This window comes from Cebidichthys violaceus, unplaced genomic scaffold (assembly GCF_023349555.1).
Source record: "Cebidichthys violaceus isolate CVI_PGR_0920_01 unplaced genomic scaffold, fCebVio1.0.p SCAF_4, whole genome shotgun sequence".
In the NCBI taxonomy this organism is placed as follows: domain Eukaryota; kingdom Metazoa; phylum Chordata; class Actinopteri; order Perciformes; family Stichaeidae; genus Cebidichthys; species Cebidichthys violaceus.
Window position 1 is genome coordinate 15,859,519 of NW_027176594.1, and position 27,289 is coordinate 15,886,807.

The 27,289-nt window shown below is 41.6% G+C and overlaps 1 protein-coding gene across 7 annotated transcripts in view; it reads right to left on the reverse strand.

The window, feature by feature from the left end:
- Window positions 1–27,289, reverse strand: part of LOC137884726 (septin-9-like) — a 77,371-nt gene that overhangs the window by 12,398 nt on the left and 37,684 nt on the right. For 4 of the 7 annotated variants that reach the window (XM_068726694.1, XM_068726693.1, XM_068726695.1 and 1 more), the window contains 2 exons: window positions 4,663–4,848; window positions 103–231 (listed from right to left, as the gene is read on the reverse strand). In XM_068726694.1, the coding sequence (XP_068582795.1) occupies window positions 103–231; window positions 4,663–4,848 (315 nt within the window). Of the gene's footprint in view, window positions 1–102; window positions 232–4,662; window positions 4,849–5,458; window positions 5,574–16,252; window positions 16,332–27,289 lie in introns of those variants that run through there. The other 3 variants (XM_068726697.1, XM_068726696.1, XM_068726698.1) reach the window with 3 other exon arrangements.

Sequence of the window (27,289 nt, forward strand, 5' to 3'; positions counted from 1 at the left end):
TGGACACGCATACAAAGAAAACATTAAGTATCATGATGACATACATTAACAATACTAGTAATATTTTGGGCTGTAGGCTACTGGAGATGAACACTGGCTAACCGTGACTGATGGACTTGATCTCGATGGTCTTGGGGATCCTCTCCTCCGGATTCGGCTGCACCGACTTACGGCTCACCTTGGATTTGAAAAGGGTGTTCATCAGAGTGGACTTCCCCAGGCCGCTTTGCCCTGATCAGGAAAACACACACACACACACACACCGTTAGAGAAACTGTGAACAAATTCCTGAGTGGTTTTAACCTCGGACAGTCACAAGGACAAGAGCCTCATTCAACTCAAACAGTTTTCTTTTCGGGTTTTTCCCTCAAAAACCCAGTGAGATTGAGTATGCACATGACATCATCTCTGATGCATGGATTGTACATTGTGTGTGTGTATGTTCATGTGTGTGTAGGTCAATAGACCCTGAGCATAGCAGGACAGCTGCAGGGTCAGACAGGCAAGCTGTGGAGGCCAAGAGGACAGATGTATTGTATAGACCACACACACACACACACACACACACACACACACACACACACACACACACACACACACACACACACACACACACACACACACACACACACACACACGATTGTGAGCAAATAGTCAAAGGCCATTTTTAACTATTTCAAGATGGATGACAACACTAAACCAGTAAGACAAGTCTGCAGGGAGTAAATTCCAGAAGCTCTGACTACATATATTCATGACATTTTTTGTTTGTGCTTACTTGTGTTAAACAACCAGATGCAGTGGAAGAAGTAAATATATAAAAATTGGTAAATTCAAAATATTAAAAGGGCACAGTGTTTAGCTATCTTTTAGCCAAGTACCAAGAATCAAAGTGCTTTCGTTCGCTTCAAATTAGCCCTTAATATCTACATGGGGAGTAGGTCCTCCTCACGGAGTCTGCCATGTCTCACTGTCATGTTTCTACAGTAGCTCGTAACGGACAAACCAAACAGCGGCTCTAAAGAGAGCCTTTTGGGTTTTTACGTTATTTGAAGGCCACCTAAGTTCTCCTACACGCTTGTGAAACTGCGGTAACGTTAGCCGCAGAGTGCCAAACCGTCGAACCGCCAGCCGCCGTCCGACTCCCGTTGTTCCTAAACTAGTGTTATGGTATGGACCGGCTCTGTGCTCTCGGCGGCCTCACAATACTGCAGTCTTGGAAAGGGAGGAGCGAGCTGTTGGTTGGACTTGGTTGCAATCTGCAACCACACCGCTGGACTCCTACACACTGTGCCTTTAAGAAACTTTGAAAAATGTTATTCTTTGTGACTGAATAAGTCTTGCATAAAAAAGATACACACAAGCACACTCTCGTTTCATTTCCCTCCACATTTCTCTGTCGCCCTCTGTTCACGGTCCCCATGGACATCCACCGTGGCGTGTGGAGCGTTGCCAAGCTGCCAGGGCCCTCTGTGACACCCAGGGCAGCCCTTTCCATCTCTCTCTCTCTCTCTCTCTCTCTCTCTCTCTCTCTCTCTACATTTCTGTTACACACACACACACTCTACATTCATTACTGAGTGGCTATCATTCACCCACACACACATTTTCTCTCTCTCTCTCACACACACACACACACACACACACACACCTTGGCTGCCCTCTCTGCGTGGTGGAAATCGTAAAGTTCAGCTGGCTGAAGGGCAGGGATTAGGCAAATGTATCTCATAGAGGAGAACACAATCAACCATGGCTGCTGTAACCTTTCACGTAACTCGCTCGACACCAGAGGGACAACTCGGTTGGCAAACGGAAACTTTGTTAGACTCCAAAAGATGCCCTATTTTTTTTATTTCCATCCTGTTACACTGGCATTCTTTATTCTTAGTTCACGAATGCAACCCCGGCGTCTTAGAATGTGGCAAAAAGAAAGTCAAACATCTAATAAGCTGAATAAACTGAGACATTTTTCTCAGGATTTTATAGACCCGGCACTAAAGGCAGGTCAATACTGGCCTTACAGTGAGAAACAGGACTCCAATGAGTTGTTAGTCAAGTATCTGCCAACGCATTACCCAGTAGAACTTGATACGTTGCTGTAGTTCTAATTGTCAAAGCTCCGTCCTGCAAACAAAAATCCCTTCACGAATTTCTTTTGTTCTTTTCTATTGTGAACATTTAAATGTATTCTACTCCGGGGTGCAGAGTGTGAGGGTATCATTACACAACGCAGTATTATATCATCTCATGACATAAGTTTAATTCATCCTCGAGGTGTCGGAGCCCTACAAGTAGATACATGTCGGCGTTCTGTAGAAATGTGCAGCAACATAAAGTGCGTATCTTAGATATAAAATTCATATCGCTCATTTCTCACTAAAACTCTTACTCTCCAACATCTATACATCAATATGTCTCTTGTGATGAACAGTATCAGTCCTCCTTGGAGTTGTGCCCACATGCCGTCTGGCTTTGTGCACAAAATTCTGCGCCGCGGGGTATAAAATCAGACTAACTGCATTCTATAACCACCACCATGCCAATATGATCCAAACATAAACACCAAGGCGTATAACTCGTAGCCGACGCTTTTCAACACATATTCTTGTTGAGTAATCTGCATCTCAGTGTGTGATAACATTCTGGCATTCCTTTCTCTGATGGCAACATGTGCAAACGTTTGGTCATGCCTGCATGCCATAGAGACTGCATGTATATGAGAAATCACCGGGACGTCGCCCATCGGTTTGTGGACTGATGTTTTGAAGCCTTGAGTTCGGCATTTTGGATGTCGCCATCTTGGTTTTTGGCTGTAGCCATCTTGTTCTTTTACGACCATAAGTGACACGAGAGGGTGGAGCTAACTACAACCGAACAAGACATTTTTAGGTGACCAAAAATGTTACAATTAACATTCATGAACTGAAAACAGGCTGTGAAAGGGTTGAAGTCATAAGATGAAAACAGACCAGACAACACAGTGGTAGCGACCTGTCAATCACAAAGTAGCCACGCCCTAAAGCATACCCTGTTTTATGGTTTATTTGACTCTAAATGGGACCATAGATTACTAAATGAACATCATGCAGTATTGAAGAAGACTTGAAACTAGCAATTGAGACCATAAACTCACGTTTACAATGTTTACTGAGGTAATAAATCAAGTGAAAGGTAAGGTCGCTTTCTCATAGACTTCTATACGATCAGACTTCTTTTCACAACCAGAAGAATGGCCATTAGAAAGAAAGCAAGTTGAAGGCCCTTCTGCATTGGCTTCACTATTCAGACCCGGAGGTCGCCCCTTGCTGCATGCACGTACACAGGTGCATTCATGGATAATTGTGTGTGTGCACGGACTCGATGGTGGGATCTACAACAACTGGTGGCGTGGCGCTGCTCTCTCAGGAACTGTGAGCTTCAGCTTGTCAGAGTAATCGCCATCATTGTGCCACTTTCTCAGCCTGACAGCATCCTTTAGTGCGCTCAAGCGTGTGTGTTTGTTACATCATTGACACACAAATAAGAGAGCTAATTCTGGAAGGCACCATGACTCTTTGCTAACAAACTGCAGTAGAACCACACACATGCTTTTGATTTCTTTTCTCTTCTTTTTAACTTCATCAGTGGACAGCTGAGGAGAAGCTTCATGATGAATGTAATGAAAAAGAATGGAAAGGTGTTTTCCATGTCAGAGAATCTGCAAACTAAGCATGCTGTGTACGACATCCTGTTTTATGTGCAGTGATTTGCATTTTGTGTCGGTGCTGCCGACGTTGAAAATGTTTGAGGTGGTTACCTTCTTATCTTTTCGCTAAATTCATGACCGAGTCAATAACTGTTGCAAACGTTTGGAAGGAATTACAGCCTCAAGTCTTCTCAGATACATTTGTCTCAGTTTAGACTTTAGATCTAACACCAATCAAGCTCAAGGTCAGGCTGGATGGGAGCAGTTAAGCTAATCTTTACATCATACCACAGATTTTCAGTCATACATTATAGTGACCATAACTCTCATAAAAAATATCTTTTATATGCCATTGTTTAGCATTGATAGCACATGTTTTCAAATTCAAGTTTAATAATTACTCATTGCAACTAAAGCATAAATAAGAGATTTGAAACTGCAAATTAGCAGCTTATGAACGTAATTTGAGAGGAGACAAGGTCAGGGTTAAAAAGTAGGAAAAGTCAAGGGGATTGAACACTCTCTGAAGTGACTCGACATTGAGATTTTCTTTTTCCAAATTGGAACATGAGAGCAAATATCCTGCCCATATGGCTTTTGTTCTGGGTGTGTTTTGTGTGTGTTTTGAGTGTCTATATGTTCTCCAAGTTGCAGGTGAACGATGAAACTTTTGGACTGTTTTCATTGAAGTCGAGATTAAATGAAATATGTTTTTCTAACCTTGCTATTAATAATCAATTTATTTGTATTATTTTATCAAAATCCAATCATCTTTTCTTCCTATAAAACTAAATATGACAAGGTCTCACGTAAGTTAGAACCAACCAATTTCAACCAATAATATCATGACATCCATCCAATCAATCAATCTGCAACTTCTAGCCTCAATGGGAGGTGTGCGTGTGCTGAAGACGCTCTAACTTCCGTCTCACTGGGACTCGAAACGTTGTTATTAAATGTGTGAACGCCAGACTCACCAACAACCATGATGTTGAGCTCGAAGCCCTGCTTCATGGCCTTCCTCCTCATCTGCTCCAGGATGGCATCGATGCCCACGTAGCTGAAGTCACTGCCATGGCTCTTCTCCCCCTTTCCTTGCGGGTTAGGGTGGTGGGGCTTGGCGGACTCCGACATGTTGCTGTGGCTCAGACTGACCTCTGACCCTAAGGGATGCAATGTACAAATTAGTAATACAAAGGAACTGCAAAAAGATACCGCATAACTCTGTACACAAATGCATGTGAAATAATGTTAACTGCCGAGTACACAAAGCTCGGTGCGAGGATACTGATCTGAGCAGTTCATTTCCTGTTTGAAACAGGATACACCAGGCTTTTAAATTCACATTCATGAGCGCCCTTCTTTGTACAAGACAACGCTGAGAAGTTGTTAATCTGTCATTTGCACTGTCCGCCAAAAACCCAACAGCAGGGAGACACATGTGCAGATGTTTATGCACACATAACATAACAAGATAAATTTTCCCATAACGCTTCAGCTGAGAATTGTTTTCCCAGTAGTCCAGTGCAAGCAGCCAACTGTAAAACTCACCAGTAAATCACATGGGAACAGACACACATCTGCCCACTAATGTTGCATACATTTTTTGATTAGCAACTACCTCATGTTAGTCGCACAAGCCTTCGAGAGTAATTCTGGCTTCTTTTTATTTAAAGAAATACATGATGTAGAAGTTGTGACCAAAGTAAAACAGAACATCTGGAAATTAGAGTTGGAGCTCTTAAAAGAATTAGGAAGACAAAATGAACAGACCTTGTGGGGAGAAAGCGCTGCCAACTAACAAATCACGGCTTATACCTCGCTTTAAGGAGGAGATTGCTGTGTAGAAGACGAAGGCCGCGTGTGCCAAGGCACCTCTGCAACACAACTCCGCTCTGCCAAAAGTGCTAGTATGTGCTTGCAGCAGCGCACTCTCTCTCAATGTAGGAGGAGACAACATTTCCTGTGCTGCGTTTCAGAAACTTGTGGTATTGTCTGTGTGAGGTTTGCAGTCACAGACACTCCAAACCACACACACACACACACACACACACACACACACCTGAACCTGACAGCCGTCCTGACTATATACTGGTACGGTATATTGCAGCTGCGATGGAGTCAGGCTCTGTTTTGGGTCGATTATGTTTTCTCATATAACAGTGAGAGTTCAAGGCTCCAGCATCTGTAATCTTTTTTTGCTGAAGAACATAGAAGCCTTTATGCTTTTGATTTGTCTGTCATATGGCAGAGACAGACTGCCTGTAATATGTTTTTGCAACATTGGTGATAAGGATTTGAATGCAGTACAAATGACAGCGGAAAATTTCGCCTTCCTGGGCCCTCAGATAAGACGGACAGTGTGAGGCGGAGGTAGAGAGGCATGTGATCTCGCTAAGAGTATACATTTTCTAGCTTTTACTGCAGCTATGAAGCACAGGCTATCCACCAAGAAACAAAGAAACAAAGAAAAGGCCCTCTTTGGCTCTCTGTGACTTTGTCCTGGGAAAGGTGTTGCTAATAATCACTGTGGGTGCTTTTAATTTGAGGGCACAACTGGGACCACCTGTCTCACAGGAAGCAGAAACACACATTTACACCATGAGGGAGGTTGAAAGTTGATGGTATCAAAAGATTCAGTTCAACCACCTCTTAATGAAACAATGTGAATGTGTACTCTATAATCACAGCCTTTTCTACCTCAGACATCACACGTGTTGGAGCACAATCTCACCGTCCTAACACACCTGCACCCATTAAAGGTGCTAAATACCAGATTGGGATTGGCATTTCGATTGCCTCGCAACGGATCGCAACATCGTGTCGGCTGAGCTGACGGCTCACAGCTAACGATGCTAACAGCTGCTAAATAGGGCTGGGTGATGATTCAATATGATAATTTAGTGTCTTTTAATGGAATCATATTGTGATGAAATCCTATATCGGGATATCGCGATACAACATTTTGTCTCTTAAAGTGACAAAAACAAGCACATACTGACAAAAATCTGATTATTTTTTAATTAAATGAGAAAAAAAATCAAAACTAAATATTATTTAGTTCACAAACGAGTATACAAGACCATGTGGTAATTTCATATAAACTATTTATCGAAATTACCAGAAAATATGCTATACAGTGATATGTATTGTTATCAACTTATGAAATTACGCATAGCGTGATAGAGGATATTTGCCACATTGCCCAGGCCTAATGCTCTGAATCCTGTATATTGCACCTTTAAAGAAAAAGAAAAAAACAGTCAGCTGAACCTCTCTGAACTCAATACCCCTTTTTTTCCTTCTCCAAGCTACCATGAGGAGGGAACCACACCTTCAACAGTCATAGATGAACTGGGATGTGAAGCCACATGTGGCTTGGCTAAAACTCAACAAATCCATTGCTTAAAATCTTGGAGAAATAAGAAACCCCACTCCCCACCATCAGTAAAAAAACAAAACAATGACATAGTTTAATCCATGCTGTAACGTGAACCTCCTGTTAATGCCTCATCCCGGTGGACTAAAGCTGATCTGTGCAGCGTCGCTGTCCTCAAGAAACCCGACACAGAAACACAGCGTCTCGGGAAAGCGATACAGTAATCCCCAGGTATTTGGATCGATTTATCTTTCGCCTGTGAGATGTTTGCAAATGTTTGCATAGTGTCATTTGGCCGACCCTGCACTCAACTCTTATTACATTGAGCCCCAATTGCATCAGTAGCCTCTTGAATGACAGAATGCAGATTAGCTCTAATGACATACTTCCAGGTCTGCAGCCAAAAATGCCTCCCGGGCACAGTGACAATGCCAAGCCCTGAGCAATCTGCTGCCTCACACGGCTGCTCTCTAAGAGTAGACAAACAGTCACACTGTAGCAGAAGCAACCATACGGGTGTAGTAACAAGAACTGTATGCAACGGAAAACGAAAGAACAAGACGGCAGCACCGGGAGAGTCAGAAATGTTACCCACACTGACAACCACCCTGTTGCGTTGACATTCACTTCTCTTTCTTGAACAGTCCAGCTGAGCATTCTAACTTTCATTGACATTATTTCCCAATGATTTCATTCTCAGGGCTAAGGGTCGGCCAGGAGCAATCGCAATCATTATTTATGCCCCTTATGTATCAGAGCGACAGTTTTGCCATTTGCATCCACAACAAAAGTGTCTCCTCATGAGTCAGATCCGCATTCGAGCGTTATGATGTTCCACAAAGACAGCGCTGATAACCTTCGCCGCGGCGAGCTACATTTCTGGATGAGTAACCTCATTACAGGCAGTACCGTATGACTCAGATCAGTGGCCTCGACCGTTGGATCCTAACGGTTCTCCAACCAGATAGACCGGGCGCCTTAAAAATAGAACAAGACATGTGAGACTTCACTGGAATAAACTCCCTTTGAAGAGCGAACTGAAGCCTAAACGGGAGAGACACGGTGAGTCGGTGGGGTGCACATTTCATTCAAATGAATGATGTGGGAATCGGACCTGTGCAGAGGACCAAACAGGTGCATCGATGAACCTCATATCCCTCATTGAGAAAACACATTTGACCCGAATGAAAATAACTGTATTAAAAGGCAGACGGCTGAAGATTGCTTTCTTTTGCCTCATGACATGCAAAAGCGGTATTTTATGATTAGAGAGCTTTGTTTAATGAATGGAGACAAGTTCAGGTTTGTCCTTTGCATGAATGGATAGATCCCATCAAAGAGAGGACTCTAGTCATTCATCTTCAAATGAGGGCACTTAACACTGAGGGCTGTTTCAAGTTTCATCATTGGCATTTTTTTATATGCATCTTTAGATTTCTGAAGATGACACTGTGCTCTTTATTCAGGGTCTGCAGTGTATTAACACACTGAAAGACAAGACCACAGGTGGTTGTCATGTTGGAGACAGTAGCAACAAAAAAATGTGTTTCTGTTGGTTGTTTTATCTGCATTATGGTAGTTTCCTGTTTGTCGCCGAGGACTTCACAGTAGACAAAACCACAGCATTTACATCCGCATCAGTCTGACTCACAGGATGTATACACTGTGCTTATAGGCCTGCCATTGCCCATTTCAGAGTGGAAAATCCTCCGCTTCTTGCGCTATCTATCTTGCAAGGGCACCGTCACTGCATCCTACGCTTAACGCCTCCCTTAGTCCGGAATTTTGAAGGGCTCTGATGGACCATTCTCAAGCGCTATAACAGTGTGGACATAGCTATGCGAGACAACATCCAGATTAAAAACGTTTGTTGCTATAAAAGGAGCAGTGTGTAGGATTCGTCGCCATCTAGTGGTGAGGTTGCGGAGTGCAACCAACTGAAATTTCTCTACATCAACTACGGTGGCTGACGCAGAAAACGCGAATGGCCCTGTCTAGAACCAGTGAAATCCAGAAAGATTGCGTTACAAACTAATAAAAAAAATGCTGCATTAAGCAGCATTAATTTTGGAATGCTACATCAGAATGTCCTGATTCTCTCTGAGTGACACCTTGAGGTGGTCTGCTATTAACCTGAAGTGAAATTATTTTGTAACTATGCACCGTTTCCTCTAAAATCTAATCTGAAATTAGACAAATTGCTCATGAATGTGATCTGAAGTTGGCTCGTGAATGAGATTTTGAAGGGCTTTGAGGTAATTGTAGGATCCAGTAGTTTTGGATCAAAACCATACTGGGGACTAAAAGTCCAATATCTCACCCTCAGCTGCTTTAATTTCCTTCAAAATGTGTTTCAAAATCACAATAATACTCTTGTAACCATTGCATTATTGTAGGCAGGACAAAAGTGACAAAGTGTACAGTCTCAATGTTAGAGAGTGCTCAACAGATTCCCTGGAAAACTTTACAGTCCGACATTTTATTCTTGTTAATCCTGCACGCCAGCATAGCGCAGTGCAGACCAGGAAACACAAAACTGCTTTCAGGCGGCATTCTTGTCTGACCTCAGCCCTCACAGAGAAGTCATACATCATGTTAATATTTCTAGAGGTATGCAACATGTAAATATTTAGCTGACGGATATCAATAACCACCATCCCCAGGCATCAAACCCGCTTCCTAAAAACTGACCTGTAATGTAATCCTCCTGGAAAACCAACACAAAGTGTTCCCCTCCGATCAGATACAGTTTTGTATTTCGCTGTAACAGAGAATCCCCTTCCCACTCGAGACTCACGCATAACTCAACACTCCCCTCTCAAGCCTTTCATTAAAATCCCATCAGGCACATCTCATCCAATTCAACATTAAATATTCGCAGAGTGAAACTTGAATGCGCCGATGCCTGGAACAAAGCCTTCATTGTCTTCTTGAGTGGACTCTTAAAAACGAAAGAAATTCACTTTCCTTCGATTTCGAAACGCCACTTCACCACTTTTCAGCCCGGCTTGAGATTTTATGAGAAAGTAGGTTTTTGTATGTTATTGTTCTGACAATATTGATATAGTAAAAAACCCTGCAGAAAGGGAAAGAAAGCGGAGGGGGTGAAGGAGACAAAAAGTAAAATGATTCATGGCATGCACAACTTGTAATTAGTGCAGATGAGTCAAACTGTTTAAATGAGTGTGGTTGGTGACTGACGCTCTACATCTACTTTATAGTTGACCATAATTTATTTTCAGTTCTGGATTCAAACACTTCCTCTCACAGATTGCGATGATGTTTCACTCAACCTCTACAATAAAAAGTATGGAAAATCTCGCAGCTGTCATGCAGAATAAGAAATGAGATCTCCATGATAATTAAATATAGTTTATTGTGTTCTTTGTAGCTGGAACCTGGAGTTGATCTTTGTTGCATTGACACACATCAGAATGCTAAATCAGGAACTAAATTGAGAGATTCAGTCTTTCAAATGTATAAAGGAAATCTACCAAACTTCACATTATGTCCAAAACATTGTTTTATATGCACTGATCAATTTTGAGATTTCTGGCTATTGCTTTCATAAAATGTCTTCCTACAGACTAGTGAAAAGAAAAAGCAAATCCAAAATACATGTTTAGGTGTTTATTTTACTTAAATTTCTTTGTCTATAGATTTCTCCTAAATGCACCAAACGTTAGTATTAGATAATGACTTGTTAGAATATGATTTGCATATTGCAATACAAAAACAATTGTGTTAATGTAAGTAAATTAGTTTTTTCACTCTGACCTGTAAATCTCCATTTCAGTATATTCTGAAGGTTTCTACAGAGGTGTATTATTATATATCATTCATATTCTAATAATTCATATTTCTATATTCTTATATATGTTATACTGTTGACAGTATTTTTCTGATTTGAAACAAAGTGAGTGAAACAAAGGGCTATCCAAAATGTCTTTATAAAAAAAAACTGGCGTTATCCAATGTTCAGATTTCTGTTCTGGAAATGTGTGAAAATTAGCACATATTTAATAAGATATTAACATATATTAATACAAGATAAAAGAAGATATTAATAAATTTAGGAAACTTATTAACAAAAAAAGAAGTGTCTTAATGCAACTAATCAACTGGGGAATTTTCATGGTGATATCTATTAGTTAAAAATGTGTACCATATATGGATCATAAGTAATGCTGTTGTAACTTCTACAGAACAATACTGCCCTTTGATGAAAAGTTTTGTCGGACACCTAAATCTACCCAAAACTTTATATTTTGTATTTTGTTTTGTGGCAAGGTACAAGGTACTTGGTTTTCTTCTCCCTCCCCCTCCTGTCTTCAGTCTGTCTTAAGCATATGTTCAAAAGCTGTCCAGTCACAGGGGGTTGTGCTTTGGGAGAAGAAGGCATCATGTCTGTTCTTCTACTCACACAGAACGTTACTGACAGCTCTTTAAGCCTGTCTGCTACTTGAAAGCTCTGTTATTTAAAAAAAGAAAGAAGAAAAACATGGCTCCCATGAGGAGAGTCTCTGCCCTGGTGCAGTTCAGTTGCATATTTCCCTTTCCTGCGTGTCTCTGTGTGTCTATGCAAGTAGATTTCCCTCTCTCTCTTTTTTAAACCGGAGATGACACTTCCACTGGTGCTTTGGTGGCTCCCTCTAAAAAATTAAGAGATTGTTAAGTTTTATGCCTGCTGAAGTCTGGCTGAGCCTGATGGAAGGTCCAGAAAGAAGTTCTATGCACTAGAGTTGACTGACAGTTATAAGTGTGTCACAGGAATACAGGATTAACATATGCCCAATTTAACACCATCTAAAAATTTCATGGAGTAGTTTTACAGTATGAGAACTACACCCTCTCACCTTGGGACACAAGCACTTTAAAACACATTCATTTAAATTTAAAGCACATCACCACCATTTCCAGTGCTAATTTAATTGCTTGTTTTCCTGATAATGAGTACCGCCACAATGGAACTTACCCCCAACTGTGACAGTAAGACACACAATCTGTTGTGCAGAGCGAATAGATTACTTAAACCCACAGAGCATATCTAGCTGTAATCTGCTGAAACAAAGGTTCAGATGGCAAAAGCAATACATATATGTTTCACAGGAAGAGTTCTTAAAGGGTACTGGTATTAGTACTAGTATTGTCTTCTTTTTTTTTTAAACCACTCAGTCCTTGGAAACACTTAGAAATAATGTGAAAGCTTCAAAGACAATAACTTTGACGCAATCATAAGTGCAAGCACTGCTTCAGGCGGCCCATATTGAATTTGACGCCAAGCAGCTGCATTTGTCAGCTCCCGTGTATTGAGGCGTGGCTGTCGCCCTTTGGTGTACATGTCTTCAGAGAAACACAAGACATGACTCATCTGTGGCCAAATCAGGTGATCGTTCAGGTGCATTAGTCAAAGAAGAGCGAAAGTATTCATGTCAAAACAATGACAGCATCAGCCAAACACAGGAACCTTAAACACATGATGCTATATTGTGGCAGCGCTAACAAATGAGATTTATTGTGCCGGCTTAAAATTTCCTTTACCCTCTCCAAGAAGCGTTAATATTATTTTGTCTACTGCTTTAATGATCTGATATTGGGCCAACTACAAGTCTGAAGAGTGCTTAAAAAAAAAACAAGTCTCTCCTAAATCTCTACAATATAATTTGCCAGTTGTTGCCTAGTGGGGTGACTTCAATGCCAAGTGTATGCACATTTTTAAAAAGGGGGCAGAGGCCACTAGTTTAATGCAGCACTGCGTTCTGTTTGAGGGAGACGACGCACTGTGTTTACAGTAGGTAACAGAGTGAGGTCGACATAAGGGGGCTGGGAGGATGGAGGAGGGTCGCACAGGCCTGTCATTAACATCTAAGAGGAAATCCCTCTCACTCAGTCCCCCATCCGTACTTAGAAACCCAAGGAACGCTGCGGTTTAAAAAACAAAAGACGTGTTTCTCCACCGCAACAACTCCCCGCCGTGTAAGATGATGAGGTTTGGTGAGGTCGATGACGGCTGCAGCCGACACAAAACAAACGTCGGCACAAAAAAAAAAGGTCTGAAGAAGAATGCCACTGGCCCACATCATCTTTCAGCCTCGTCACTCACGTCGGCCCACTGAGAATGTGACCCCTGGCCCCGAACGCGGAGCGAAGCAGATGGTGCTTGCTCGGTGTTGAAATACAGCTCTCTACTGGTGGTGTTGATAATGACCTGTCCCAAAGAGCCTCAAAAAAAAAAAAAGACTGAAAGAGTGAGAAGAGAGGTAGAGGTAGAGAGAAAGAGAGAGAGAGCTGTGGAAGGAGGGGTCATTGAGGTAAAGGGCATGACTAGGGAGAGATGAGATTAATGCCACAAAACAGTGATGGGCAAAAAAAACAACAGCAGCATGAGTGAGCACGGTTTGGATCTATAGCTGTAAGCAGAGACGGAGAATGGGGAAAGCAAAACCCAACACAGCGAGAGCGGTCATTGAGGTGCCGAGTACAACTGTAAGAGCCTGCTGTTCAGGACGGCAGGCTAACCGACTGTAGGCTAACCGACCAAACGTGTAACACTACTGAGAAACGAGGATGGGGAAACGGGAGCCGCAGACTCATCCACAGCTGCAGCAGAGGAACTGGTACAAGGTACCAAGCACAAGCCCTCGGTGCAGCGAATCACACAACCGCCAAGTATGAAGCGGTGGACGCCGCTTAATGAAAAGGAAATGAGAAGTGTTGCGCTGTTCAGAGCCAACTTCTGCTCTTGAAGTTGTTGGTTTTTTTCTTCTCACAGTCGCCCCACTGTGAGGAGTTGTCCTTAAATACATCGCTTATTAGGTCTCCTTGTCAGATCACCATTTTGCTTTCCTGTGTACGATTCGCACCGTGAGGAGTAGCAGAGGATGCAAAAGCGACAAACGAGGAAAGTTATGTTTCTGAAGAACAAACAACTGAGTGTAAAGTAAATAACTGTGTTTGTGCAAGCCAGAGACCAACTCCTGTAACTTCACATTATCGTCCCAGAATCAAAAGACGCTGCGACGGACGACCCATAATGCCTTGCTTGAGTCATAATACTGCAACAGCACTGCAGTTGAGGACACCACAGACTGGCATTTACCACCCTCTCCCCTCCAACTCCCCCAGAGCTGGCAGGCCCACAACCTGTCCCCCCTAACAGGATGTGACACGTATGACTTCCTCCCTTCTGTGGCATACATGTAGATCAGAAAAAAACACCCTCCCACTGTGGGCAGCTAGAGTGATACACAGTGCCAGAGGTGTCTGACCAACTTCTGTATTGTAATATGTATATGTAAAGACTGTTTTCTAGTCATTTTCTACTTCAATGTGCAGATGAGTTAAAACCAAAACGAGCGACATTACATGAGAACTACATTCTTCACTCGCTGACGGAACAGGAAGCGAAGACAAGACCACATGCGATTACATACACATGGATACAATCAGCCGGAGGACGATGAAGACGTACTGCGATGTGGGGACATATTTTTAGACAGTCTGGATGTTTACTGTCAAACATGTTCACGCTTCTCCTCCTCTCAACTACGCTGCCTTCAGGGCAAATTCTTTGGGGGGAAAAAAAAAAAACATGGGGGGAAAAAATGTGTACTGAACAACAGCAACAGGTTCAATCCATGCAGGGGTTGATTTCCCTTTGAAGAAGCGGGTTTGAAAACTTTGCACCCACGGCTCAAAGATCTCTTTTCAGCAGTTGAGATTTCATGAAAATGATATCAGGACTTGACTGATAGGATATCAAGAATTCAATGACAGATAGAGAAGAAAACTAACTTGAATTTATTTCACGCCGCTGGTCCCAAACAATCCTAATGAAGTGTTTATCTTTCGGTGATTGAATTACTCATAATCAACGAGCTAATCTGATCAGCAACACACAAACAATGGCTGAGTGGTTTTAACTGGCGCCTATTGTGAAGCGTATTGTAATAATGCTTTATGTAAATCAGATACGAGGCAGCATCAGGGAATTTTTCTGGTATCGTGTATGTAGTGTGTTGCTAAGCTCCAGCACACTGACACTGCAGGGTGACTACTTTCGAGGAAAATAAATACGGAAATGCACTTCTTAATTCATTAATGCTCTGCTGGACGCTGCTGCGGGACTTGAGGGAAGCACCCAAGTGCGTTTTTTGAAAATGCAAGGTGGCTGGTAGGTGCAAAGCGAATATGTCCACAACATGTCTGATAAAGTTACTTTAGCCAAGACTTCACTGGGTTTTCTGGCTGCAGCATCCAACAAAGCAGCTATTCAGCAACCGTAATGCAAACTGGGTAAAAGAAGACCATGTGAGGAAAACGGAGATTAAAGCTAACCTGGCCAACCTAATGTTCTTCCCAGCAGAAGAAACTGACAAAGAGTTAAGAGCATGAGAGCAGTTCTTACTATTCCTCTGTGGGAGAGAAAGACCCAAACTGAAAACAAGACTCCTCAACTTTCCTTGAACTTGGCATCAAACTGCACGGAGAGGCAGACACAGGGGAATGGTCAAAACTAAAATCACGTCAAAACAGCTTGGCTCCATCAGTGCCTGGCTAATCCACTGCACCGGATCAAAGTGAGGGCTGGAAAACTCCGTCTGATGTGATGCTGAAGGAGAAAACATTACCAGAGAGAGAGAGAGAGAGAGAGAGAGAGAGAGAGAGAGAGAGAGAGAGAGAGAGAGAGAGAGACCTTAAAGAGTGATGGCAGGCTATCCTGATTGGCCCACACTCCGTCCCATTATGGCCGATTGATTAGCCATGCATGCTCCAGAGTTGAAGACACAATGGTTAGGGGAAGGGGGAAAGAAAAGGAGAGGAGGGGAGGGGGGAGGAGGAGAGTTAAGAGTGGTTGTGCTGACCCCCCCCCCCCCCCCCCCTCCCAAAACTCTTCCCAATGGCTGAACAATGGGAAAGAAGAGAGAAAAAAATAAAAGAAATGGTAAAAAAGGTTTTCTACAGATCTCCTGCCAGAAACACACTCAACCTCATGGCCTCAAAACTTCACACAGCATACACGAGACACCTGGCTAACTGACATTGACACCAACCGCCTCAGGGCGCCAGATCACCTCTTCTGCTTCTCTCCCCTTCACCCCCTCTTTATCTCCTCCCTGCCAAAAGCATTCGCAGCTCTGCTTGTAAGACAGGAAAGCATACGGCAAACATGAAAATCAACAACTCACCCAACCCTTTTCCTCTCCTTCTCTTCTCTCTCTTCCTCTCCTGCACTCCCTTTCCTCTCTCAATCACAGCTCCAGCTGGTGAGGCAGCATTGCTGCTGCTGCTGCTGCTGCTGCTGCTCCCCCCCCCCCCCCCCCCCCCCACCCCCACCCCCTGGCCACGCCCCCCACCCCCCACAGCTCACTCACGTGACCGCCATTCCCAAGAGGCTGGGGAGCCACACCCCTCATTCAAGAGAAAGTGAATGGGGAACATTGTGGATACAGCAGGCTATCTCAGGCCACGTGCGATTAGGTAAACCCACTGGAGATACATGCTGTGTGTTTGTGTGTGCGGTTTGATCAAAATGAAAGGCAGCGGGAGAGTGTGTTAGTGTCAGAATACAGGAACATTTATTTTCATTATTTTCTCAGTGTGTGTGTGTGTGTGTGTGTGTGTGTGTGTGTGTGTGTGTGTTTGCACAAGACAAGAGGTAATATGCTTCTCATTTCCCAGCCCTTGTGTGTGTCCATCTGCTCTCTCCCTCCCACTGCCTTGTTTCACAGAGGAGAGCATTGGATTGTGTGTGTGTGTGTGTGTGTGTGTGTGTGTGTGTGTGTGTGTGCACTGAAAGCGTTTGGTCATCTCCCTTCTTCAAGCCTCCAGGGCGCTCTCTTTCTCTCTCTGACAAACACAGATAGAATCTCCAACCCTCAAAACTGTGGTTATGGCTAAAACAGAACATTGCTAAGTTTAGATAAGAAAAAAAAACTTTAAAAAGGTATGACTTGACATTTTTGGAAATATGCTTTTTCATTTTTCTTGCTTGGAGTTGGATCAGAAGATTGATGCCACCCTCGTGTCTTTATGCTGGACATTAAGCTATAGCCAGCAGGCGAATAGCACTCTGTTCAAATAAAAAATAAAAAAATAAAAAACTCCTACCAGCATCTCTAGAATGAATGACTATTTGTGTGTGTGTGTGTGTGTGTGTGTGTGTGTGTGTGTGTGTGTGTGTGTGTGTGTGTAGTGACTAGTAACTAGTAACCAGTCTACCTGGCAACCCCACGTTGACAAAAAGACTCCAGGAATTTTACTTTTGGAGTGACCCAGGCTAGTTATTGCCCCCTGTTTCCAGTCGTTATGCTAAACTAAGCTTCATTTTCTCCTTTTTGTTGCTGACCGCTTGCAGGAATATCAAATACTCACAACAACATGAGCAAATCGAGCTGCACTGAGGTCAACATTGGCCGCAAAATGGATGAAAGTGGTTCCAAAACCCAAATGTTCTCGGGAAGTATGTATGTGCTTCCTGTGTCCCAGCACACCCACAACAGAGGGATTCATAGTTATCACCGCCAACCCGCTGACTGCAAGTCTATAATGTCGACATGTTAAAGATGTTGTCTAAGAATAGTTTCATGATTAAAGAAAGATTCTAGTAATAAAATGGATTTGATGTTGACTGACTGGAAAGAGAGAGTGCTTTATTTGTGCCTTCGTTTTTACATCAGCATACAGACTGAGGGCCTGAGAGAGATGTTCACAACATTCAGCAGAATTTCTTCCTCCCTGTCAAAGCTGCAGCTGAATCTCATACTTGGCTTTGTTGTGAATGTAAATGTACAGAAGCGAGAATACATCCAGTGTATATGTACTTGTATCAGGTAATTAATTGGTGCAGCACACTATTGAAACACATTCAGTGTTGTTGTCAGTTTTCACTGGCTTGATTCAACACAGAAAAATGTCATACATTTAGAATCATTTTACACAACTGACTCTCAGTGTAGAATAATTTCCCATGTCCAGACTGATAAACTGATCTCATGTCAGTATCTAGCAAATATATTCTGGTCTGCGAGACATTCATTTTTCATCCAAAGCCTCTTGGCTTCATAAGTTAAACATTTTGATGGGCCTTGGTTCAGCTTCTATCACTGCTCCGGCTTGTCAATATTTTATTAGCTAGCAGGTTTATCCATAGATTCCCTGCAGAAACGCTTAAGATCAGGACATTAAATCGTCTCCAGTATGGAAACGGGGCAAAAAGTGAATGTTTTTACCGCCCTGCAGGCCTGAAGAGCACCCTTTTGGAGGTTCTGGGTAAAAAAAAAAAATATGTAAAAAATCTGACACATTCCCGCCGTATATCTCTTTTCAGCAAAGATGACATTTTTCATATAGCTTCCAGTAAACAATGTTGTCAGTGACATTCATGACCCACCAGTGACTGAAGTTACCATTTCCTCTTGTGGGAACCAAAGATTAAAGGAGAGGTCTGCTGTTATTTTTATTAGTCTTCCTGAGAGCCTAAAAAGCAGCTTTGAGCAAAAAAGATTCATGGGAAATTACTTCAATTACAATCCAAGCATGGTGATTCAAAGGCAGGGACACACACAATATGTGTGTTTGTGATGTGTATGCATTCATAGTCATAAGAGAACAGGCACTTCTTCACTGACTGATTTCAGAAAAACACTGTACGAGTGAAATATCAAAATGTCCCTCCACATCTTTTTACCAAAGGCTGATTGAGTTAGATTCTTTCGCAGTGAAGTCATTAGTTTACTTCGGCCCTGCAAAACATAATTTAAGAGATTCTAGCTGTGTTTCGTCATTTTATTTATTTTCAAACACAGCGGCCATTTGGGCTCAAAACACTCACATTTGGCAGCATGATATCACGTGGGCTGGAGGGGAAACCGAAGACAGAAAATGCGGCGGTGACTTGGCTCGCCGTGAGCCCCGTCGGGGAGCTCTGTGATTGGCCCTGAGGCCGGGGCCGATTGCTGCAAGGCCACCAAATCAGGGCAGAGCGCACATGTGGAGCCGATTAAAAGAGTTGCCTCCGTGACTCAACTGACCGAGGGACTTGGTGACACATCCTCAGTGTGGAAGAAGGAAGGGAGGAGGCAAAGAAAAATAGCAATGAAGGAGGAGGAGGAGGGGTCAGAAGAGACAAGCAAGAGAGACGAGGCAAAGAGGAAGAACATCTGGCTTGGCCTGGGTGTCTACAGGGAGATAGCTGGGTCTGTTGGAGACTTCCTGTTGTGTTTTTTTTTTTTGCAGTGGTTGCTCTACTCCCCTGTTGTGCAAATGGAGACAGCATGTGTGTGATGAGTGAGGAGGAGGTTTATCTCAGCACCCTAAAGTGGCCTCCAGAACTGAACCTCCTCCCCCCTCTGACTGAAACCACTGCACATACATTAACAGTACAAATGTGTGAATCTGTAATATATATATATATATGACAGTAAATACGTCCTTCCTCCAGGTTTATTCCCCTGCAGCTTGTAAATTTCCCCTAAAGTTTACAATAATAACTCAGGCCCCTGTTTGCTTTTTCATCATCTTTTTACCGTACAGAGTAAAAACTCAGTAATTTTTACATAGTGATTACTGCAAAGAGGATAAACTGGGTAGATTGTTGAGGCCTAGAGAGTTTGTTTATGGGGAAGTGGTTTTTTTTGTGTCTCTTTTAAGCCACCAAAGCTTTCTCAGCTGGACTGCTTAATACCGAGCGCTACTGCAGCGCCAAGGACTGAAAAAGACGGCGAGTAGCCCTCACTGCTTTTTAAACTGCAATGAAAGCATTGCTTCTTTAGCAATAAACCACAGTGACACTGGGACGACAACTTGTTTCTTCAACTCACAAGGATTTTATGAGGAAGTGTAAAACAGCGTTCAGTAAGAAGATTTGTTTCAACTAAAAAAAAAGAGGTTTGTAATTAAATGAAAAGAAAGAGGGGGATGTTTCTGTGCATCCATTTTCAACATCCCCATCTGAGGAGGATACATCGTGCCTTGACTTGATTGGCCTTAATGGAAACCAGTTGTCCCTCTTGCCTCTGCAGAGTGATAGTCTAAAACAGCTGAGCTCCCCCGAAGACAAAAAAGACAACCAAACAGATACTCACAAAGGGTTTCCATCTCATGGTTGTTGTCCATCTCACTGCAAGTGGAAGCCATCTCCTCTGTCAGCCCTTTTCCTCTCTAACTTGCAGTATTTAACAAGGAAAACTTCAATAAGACTAAAACAAAAAACCTCTGAATGTTTCCCAGCCTTGTGGCAGCTGCTGTTAAATTCTTTACTATTCTGAAAATGAACAATAGCTAATCTCACAAACTGCACATACACACACACCAACATGTACTCTCTATTTCTGTTGATGTTCCGGAGTCAAAGCCTTCCCTGATGAACAATAAACACGGCGACTCCAACGGGATCGGCCTTCTGGGGAATCCCTGGCCCCTCGCTACATGTGCGGGGGCGAGGGACAGGGATGACTCAACGCAACAAAAACTAAGAGAAGACAGGAAGGAGCTATGTGATTAAACTCTGTGCGGCCGCTGCACGTCTCCCAGAATCATCTATATTATGATGCTAATTATCTATAATGTAAACCTTGTGCAGGGACAGGGAAGCAGACTTCTAGAGATCACGAAGCAGCATCTTTTTGAGTCAATGTGCTTGCCAGGACTCAACAGCAAGGGATTTTAGTTTGCCAGAAGCGTAACGCAGAGGAACTCATCTGTGGCAACTTGCCCTTTCCCCCGAATCTTCACTTGCAAGTGTGTTTCCTCCATCTGGCTCCTCTTCCACTGAGTGAGGGTGACGTTTGCAGTCTGCTGCATGGCATCACGAAGCACTTCACGCCATAGAGGCTTGGGGTGGAAAGTTCACCCAAAGCTCCTCCGGGCTCCACCGCCGATGATGGTACTCTTCGAAGAAGCTAATTTCCCGTAAACCACAAAGCTGCTGTAATATTCTATTAACCCTAAAAAAAAAATCACTGCAAACCTCAGTTATGACAGAAGATCCCGTCTCTGTTTTCAGTGTGTTTAGGTGTTAAAAGTTCAGACATGAGTGCCCTTAAATATTCAATAAAAGCTGCCTGTAAACTCGCAACTGAGGGATCAATCAGCTCAGCAGCACAAGGCTTACTTGGCTAATCTGAAACATTAATCTGCGGGATGAGAAAGGTGAGGGTATTATGACCACATAAGTTCTGTATGACTCCCCTCTGCCTGCATTGAACCAATGCTGCTGCAGGGTTAAACAGAACAGCTGTTTTTTTTCATTCTTTGGGTTTATCTTTACACTGTGCTCCCCATGATCTGAGAGCTTCTCAGCTGAGATAGAGATGAGAGTTTGCACAGTTGAATTTCTACGAAGCCGACAGACTGGAAACAGAGTAAATAGTACTGAAACTACACTCCAGCATCACAGTCACTGCTCAGTGGACCATGATGTTTTTACACTAACTGTCCTGCTGGAGTACAATTGTGATCTAATTTCTTTAGATAATCTAGTCAACACAGTAAAAGCAGACCTGCCCTGTGCACAGTTTGTACTTGAATGGGAACTCTTGACTCCATTTTTTGTTTACAAGTGTGGGAAAAGTTGAACAAAGCCTTTTGTGGCTCCGGAGGGAGCAGCGTGAAGTCTGCTGAATTGCCTCAAGTGATGTCACTTGAGTCAGGGTCTGTTAGGTCTAAAGTTTGAAAGTGAGAAAACCTAGGGATGTATAGTAATAAATGGGCTTAGACATCTGTAACCCGCTCCTCATCGCTGCTTGAGGTTAGCTGCTGCTAGCATAGCACATATAGACTGTAGATAAGAGATGGACATAGTCCACAAATCAATGGGTGACGTCACGGTGACTGACGTTTTGAAGTTTAACATTTTAGCTATGGTTTTTTGCAACCAGAAAAGGCACACAAGGGTAGAGCTAAGTACAACTGAACACTGAATAAGATGTTTAAGAGACCAAAAATGTTCCAAATACTTTCATTAACTGAAAACACACTGTCAAAGGATTAAAGTATTACATTTTATTATTACAAAAACATGGACCTGCCAATCACAAGGTAGCCACGCCCTAAAGCATACCCTGCTGTATCATCTGTTCAACTCTAAATGGACCATCATTTACTAAATGAACATCATGCTGTGTTGAAGAAGACTTGAAACTAGCAATGAGACCATAAACTCATGTTGACAATGTTTACTGAGGTAATAAATCATGTAAGAAGTAGGGTCATTTTCTCATCGACTTCTATACAACAAGACTTGTTTTTGCAAACAGAGGAGTTGCCCCCTGCTTTGTTTATTGCTGCAAAATCCATCTCCATTAGCTACTGGGAGCATGGAGAAACAGCAGCGTCACATTGGATCTGTTGCACTGATCTATGTGACCAAACTTATAGACTATATCATGGTCAGTCAAAAAAACAAGCTTCAACGTGATGTTAGTGGACAAACTCAACTGCGTAATCAGTTGCAGTTGGTGTAACATAAGGGACAAGACTGCACCGTCTCAGTATTCATTTTCCACACATGCTCACTTCAGACAGACTCACACCCCCGCACAAGAATCCCTCTGCTCCCTCATCGACTCTCATCTACTCGTTTCAGCAGCAGATGGTACAGTAGGACTGTGGCACAAATGGCCATCTGTCTGTCCACACACACACATTAAAAAAACAATTCATGTTATTCCAGCATGTCCTCTATCAGCCAACAAGTGGGCCAAACATAATTAGCAGAGAATGTGGAGAACAACTCACCTCATATGAACCTTTCTTCTTCATTAAAACAACTCTAGGCGTGAATATAAACAGTTTGCCGATGATCCCATTATGAAAGACCAAATTCACTTATTTCATGGTGTTTATTCTTAAATAGTAATACTTCTCTACTTTACTGATGAGATTCATTTATCACGTACTGTAAGCAAATCAAACTCTTCGTCATCAACACATTTCAAACTCTACAGGTTGTTCAATAGTTGGAGCGGCAAAAGGTTTTGTGCAGTATCTTAACTGTCTTAGAAAGACACCCTGAGGGATTATCCCTTCAGCCTTTGAGATAGTCCTGATACAGTGTGAAACATACTTTAACGTCTACGCCGGGGTCTCCATGAAAGTCAACACCCATTACTTATTCCCTATATCAGTTAACTACATTTCTTTTTCAGTATTTCCTCACTTTCAGTCTGCTCTGTAACACTTTATAATAACTACACACTATGAAGCATTAGTTAAATATGAGTAAACACTTAATTCATCATTTATAAAGCATTGATCCTACATTGACACTCAATAGTATGCAATTCACAACAGTTATAAATGTTTTATTCTTGATTAATAAGCTTGTCTATTATGTGTTTCATGATTGTGTTTTCATACTTTATAAATGATGGATTCCCCATTTGTAAATTAAGTATTATATATATTACAAACCAATTATTAAGGAGTTGTAGATGATTAATAACATCCTCTATAAAGTGTTAGTAAATGATTGAGAACTTATTTAGATGTACATTATTCATGCATTTATATATATATATATATATATATATATATTGATTTAGATATGAACTAATGTTAGGGACTATAAATGCGTATTAATACTGCAATTCATGATTAATTCAGGTAGTTACTATAGTAACTACCTGAATTAATCATGAATTGCAGTATTAATACGCATTTATAAAGCATATATTAACATAGTTCCTAACCATTAGTGCATATCTAAATCATTATATATATATATAAATGCATGAATAATGCACATCTAAATAAGTTCTTAATCATTTACTAGCACTTTATAAAGGATGTTATTAATCATCTACAACTCCTTAATAATTGTTTGTAATATATATAATACTTAATTTACAAATAGTGAATCCATCATTTATAGTAAGTATGAAAACATAATCACCAAACACATAATAGACGAGCTTATTAATCAAGAATAAAACATTTATAGCTGTTGTTATGAATTGTATACTAATGAGTGTTAATGTAGGATCAATGCTTTATAAAGGATGAATTAAGTGTTTACTCATACTGAACTAATACTTCATAGTGTGTAGTTATTATAAAGTGTTCCCGTCTCCCGTCCCGTGGCACACCAGCTCCACAGTGAATACACTCGCTTTGATATCAGTTACAGAAAACCAGAGAATGACTAAAAAAAGCATGCAAAGCAACTCTTCATCCACACTACAGTTAAAACAAACAAAATGTAATACCTGCCATGAACTTAAATGCTTAATACTGTTTACATTTTGAGCTGCATTCTATGAATTATATATAGGCATCATCTTCCTGTATGACATTATAGTTTTAATTATCAGTATAGGGCAGAGGACTGTGACAATAAAGGTGTGAGTGTAACACGAGCACTTCAACATATTCCACATCCAAATTATGTATCTTAGTTTGTTTAGTATGCAACATATTCTTAGAAGATAATTCTTCACATAATTCTAAACATTTGAGTAATTGTTTTACAGTAACTGTCCCTTTGGTTAACATGAACGCAAGTTTAAAGCAACAGAAATTGCATCAGCTATGATAATGTGCAAGACAGATGGCTGGCTTATTCAGTATGTGAAAACCTAGTAGTTGAACACATTATTAAATACAAATGTAATTGTTTTAAGCTCTTAGCGCACTGGAAAACACAAATCAAAAAAAGTGATGCATTTCTTACATGTTTTAAGTGGCTGCATATTGATTTCATAGCTGTTTAGATAAATCACAGAGTCACAAGACACTGAATGATTAAATCTTCTCAAGTAAAGTATCTCACTCATGGAAAATTCCCACAGTTGGAATTAGTATGTCTGGTTAAAGAAGACATTTGCATTTCAGGTCTGCTTAATTAATTATGTTTGATTGATTACACTGAATAAAACAAACACTGTATGACTCATGTTTTTTTTCTCCATTTTAAGGCCCCACAGTGCTGTGGCTTGGTTTCTTCATTCCCATTGCCAAGACAAGGGACATGATTTTCCTATCAGTTACTTGGATAAAGGAACCACAGCGGAGTCTTACATCTGGATAAACAAGAAGGAGGATTCACCCGGAAAACGAAGATAACGTCAGCCGAGACGAAAAGTTATCTCAGTTGGCTCCATCGGGCTCTGATGGCCCGTATCCTACTATTTGTCTTTTATCTTATGGTGAATGATGAGGTCGACAAAGGCAATTTGTGTGAGTTTGTCTAAAGTTATGCTGTTTTGTCAAACTCATATCAGGAAGTGTGTGTGTGTGTGTGTGTGTGTGTGTGTGTGTGTTTGTATGTGCTTTTACATGTTATGTTCAGCTGAAATGCGGGAGTGTGTTGGTTTTAGTGCACACAGGAGAAAGTGAATGAACTGTTTACTGAAGTGGTGGGATTTGGCAAGATGACGGAAGAGGACAAAGGTCTTTCTGCAGTGGTGGGAAACTTCTTTAACCTTTGACTTCCCCCAGATGCTCAATGTAAACTTCAACTTCCGAAAGCCTTATCTGGGGGAGAGAGGAACTCTGTGTGTGTGTGTGTGTGTGTGTGTGTGTGTGTGTGTGTGTGTGTGTGTGTGTGTGTGTGTTTTGGAGTATATTTATCTGGGACTAAAGGGCTGATCCTTTCCCATTTCTCTCAGCTCCTCTTCCTCCTCCAATATATAAAAAAAACGTTCATGTCCAGTTCTTTTTAGTGTTCACACTTCAAAGAGCCGCTAGATAATGTTTTGAATGAGTGTCTTTCCTAGTGATGTATTGGAGCGTTAAAACATGAATGGAAAAAAGGCTGACATCTGTGTGTTCAATGTTTGTTCTGCAACAGAACACCAGCCTGGTCCGAGCTTCTGACCCTGAAGCTGTTTGAGGAAACTTTATCAATCCTCAGAGAGAAAGGACAGAAGAACTAAACTCATTCGGAGTTTCCTTTTTGAATGACACTGGCTTGGAAAAAATAGGAAATACAGCTCTATTTAACCTGCAAACCAGGTTCACTGTCTCAATAGATTTTCACCTGTCATACACTGCCTCCTGGTGGCCTGTTTAGGAAGCACAACAACAGTGAAATTCACATTGAAAATAATGAGAAGTGACGCTCGTCACTGTTATCACCGTGGGACATTGCTGAACTGAACAGACGGACGTAACAGTATGGAGGCTCACAGACTTCAAGTGAGCAAAACTGAGTGCTTTTTGGCAGCTTAGTCAAAGACACAGTCAGGGACAATATGTGCCTCAGTGTAGCATCATCATGTTAAGGCAAAGATAAAAAGAAAAGGTGCCAGAAAAATACATTGCGTCTAACTTAAAAGGTACAGTTCACCCCATAATCAAAAATACATATTTTATGTTGCAGTGCTATTTATCAATCAAGATTGTTCTGATTTTGGAGATTATGTACAGCAGTGAGCAGTTTCATGTAGGAACAAGAAAATGATTCCTACATGAAACTGCTCACAACAAGGTCTGTGGATTATCTTGAGTAATCGGGTCATGATTTCTGAAAAGGAACATCACTGTTGAATTTTTCAAATATATTTTTGTCGCTTTGAGCGCCACAAGCCAAGTGCCACATAGTCCCATTATATTGGAGAGAAGGCAGATATCTCTACGGCCGATACCTCCAAAACAAAGCAACTCACACCAAAACAATCAAGATTGATAAATTGTACTAAAGGTATGATGGGGGAAAAATATGTATTTTGCATTTTGGTCTTAACTATCCCGTTAAAATGTGGTTGTGACTGAAGTAATAGATATTACCTCATCTGCTGTGATTGTCTTTATCAAACATCTTAGCTCTATATGGAACAGCAAGAACTGTATAAAACTATTAATTCAGACATGTCTTTATCTTTTTACCCATCGTATCCACTGATTTATCCATTCTATTAATTCATCCACTTGTACAATGTACAAAAAGGTGTTGGAACAGTAAAACCAGCAGATTTTAACATTTAAGAGGGATGGCACGGGGGTCTAGTGGTTCGCAGACCTTTCCGTATCCAAAATGTCAAAAGCTCAATTACTGCAACATTCCATTTATCAAATGGTCATTGAGCAAGAAAAGTCCTTGATCACCCAGGAAAAAACTCTAAAATTCAAGAAATGTCACCCAAAGCAAGAATGAGCGATACAGTGGAAATCATCATCATGATATTAATCAGGATGCAAAGCAATTCAATGTTTTACTGTAAAACAAAAGCTTCAATAATTCATTTTGATGCATTTAATACCAGCTTACACAGAAATATTCATTT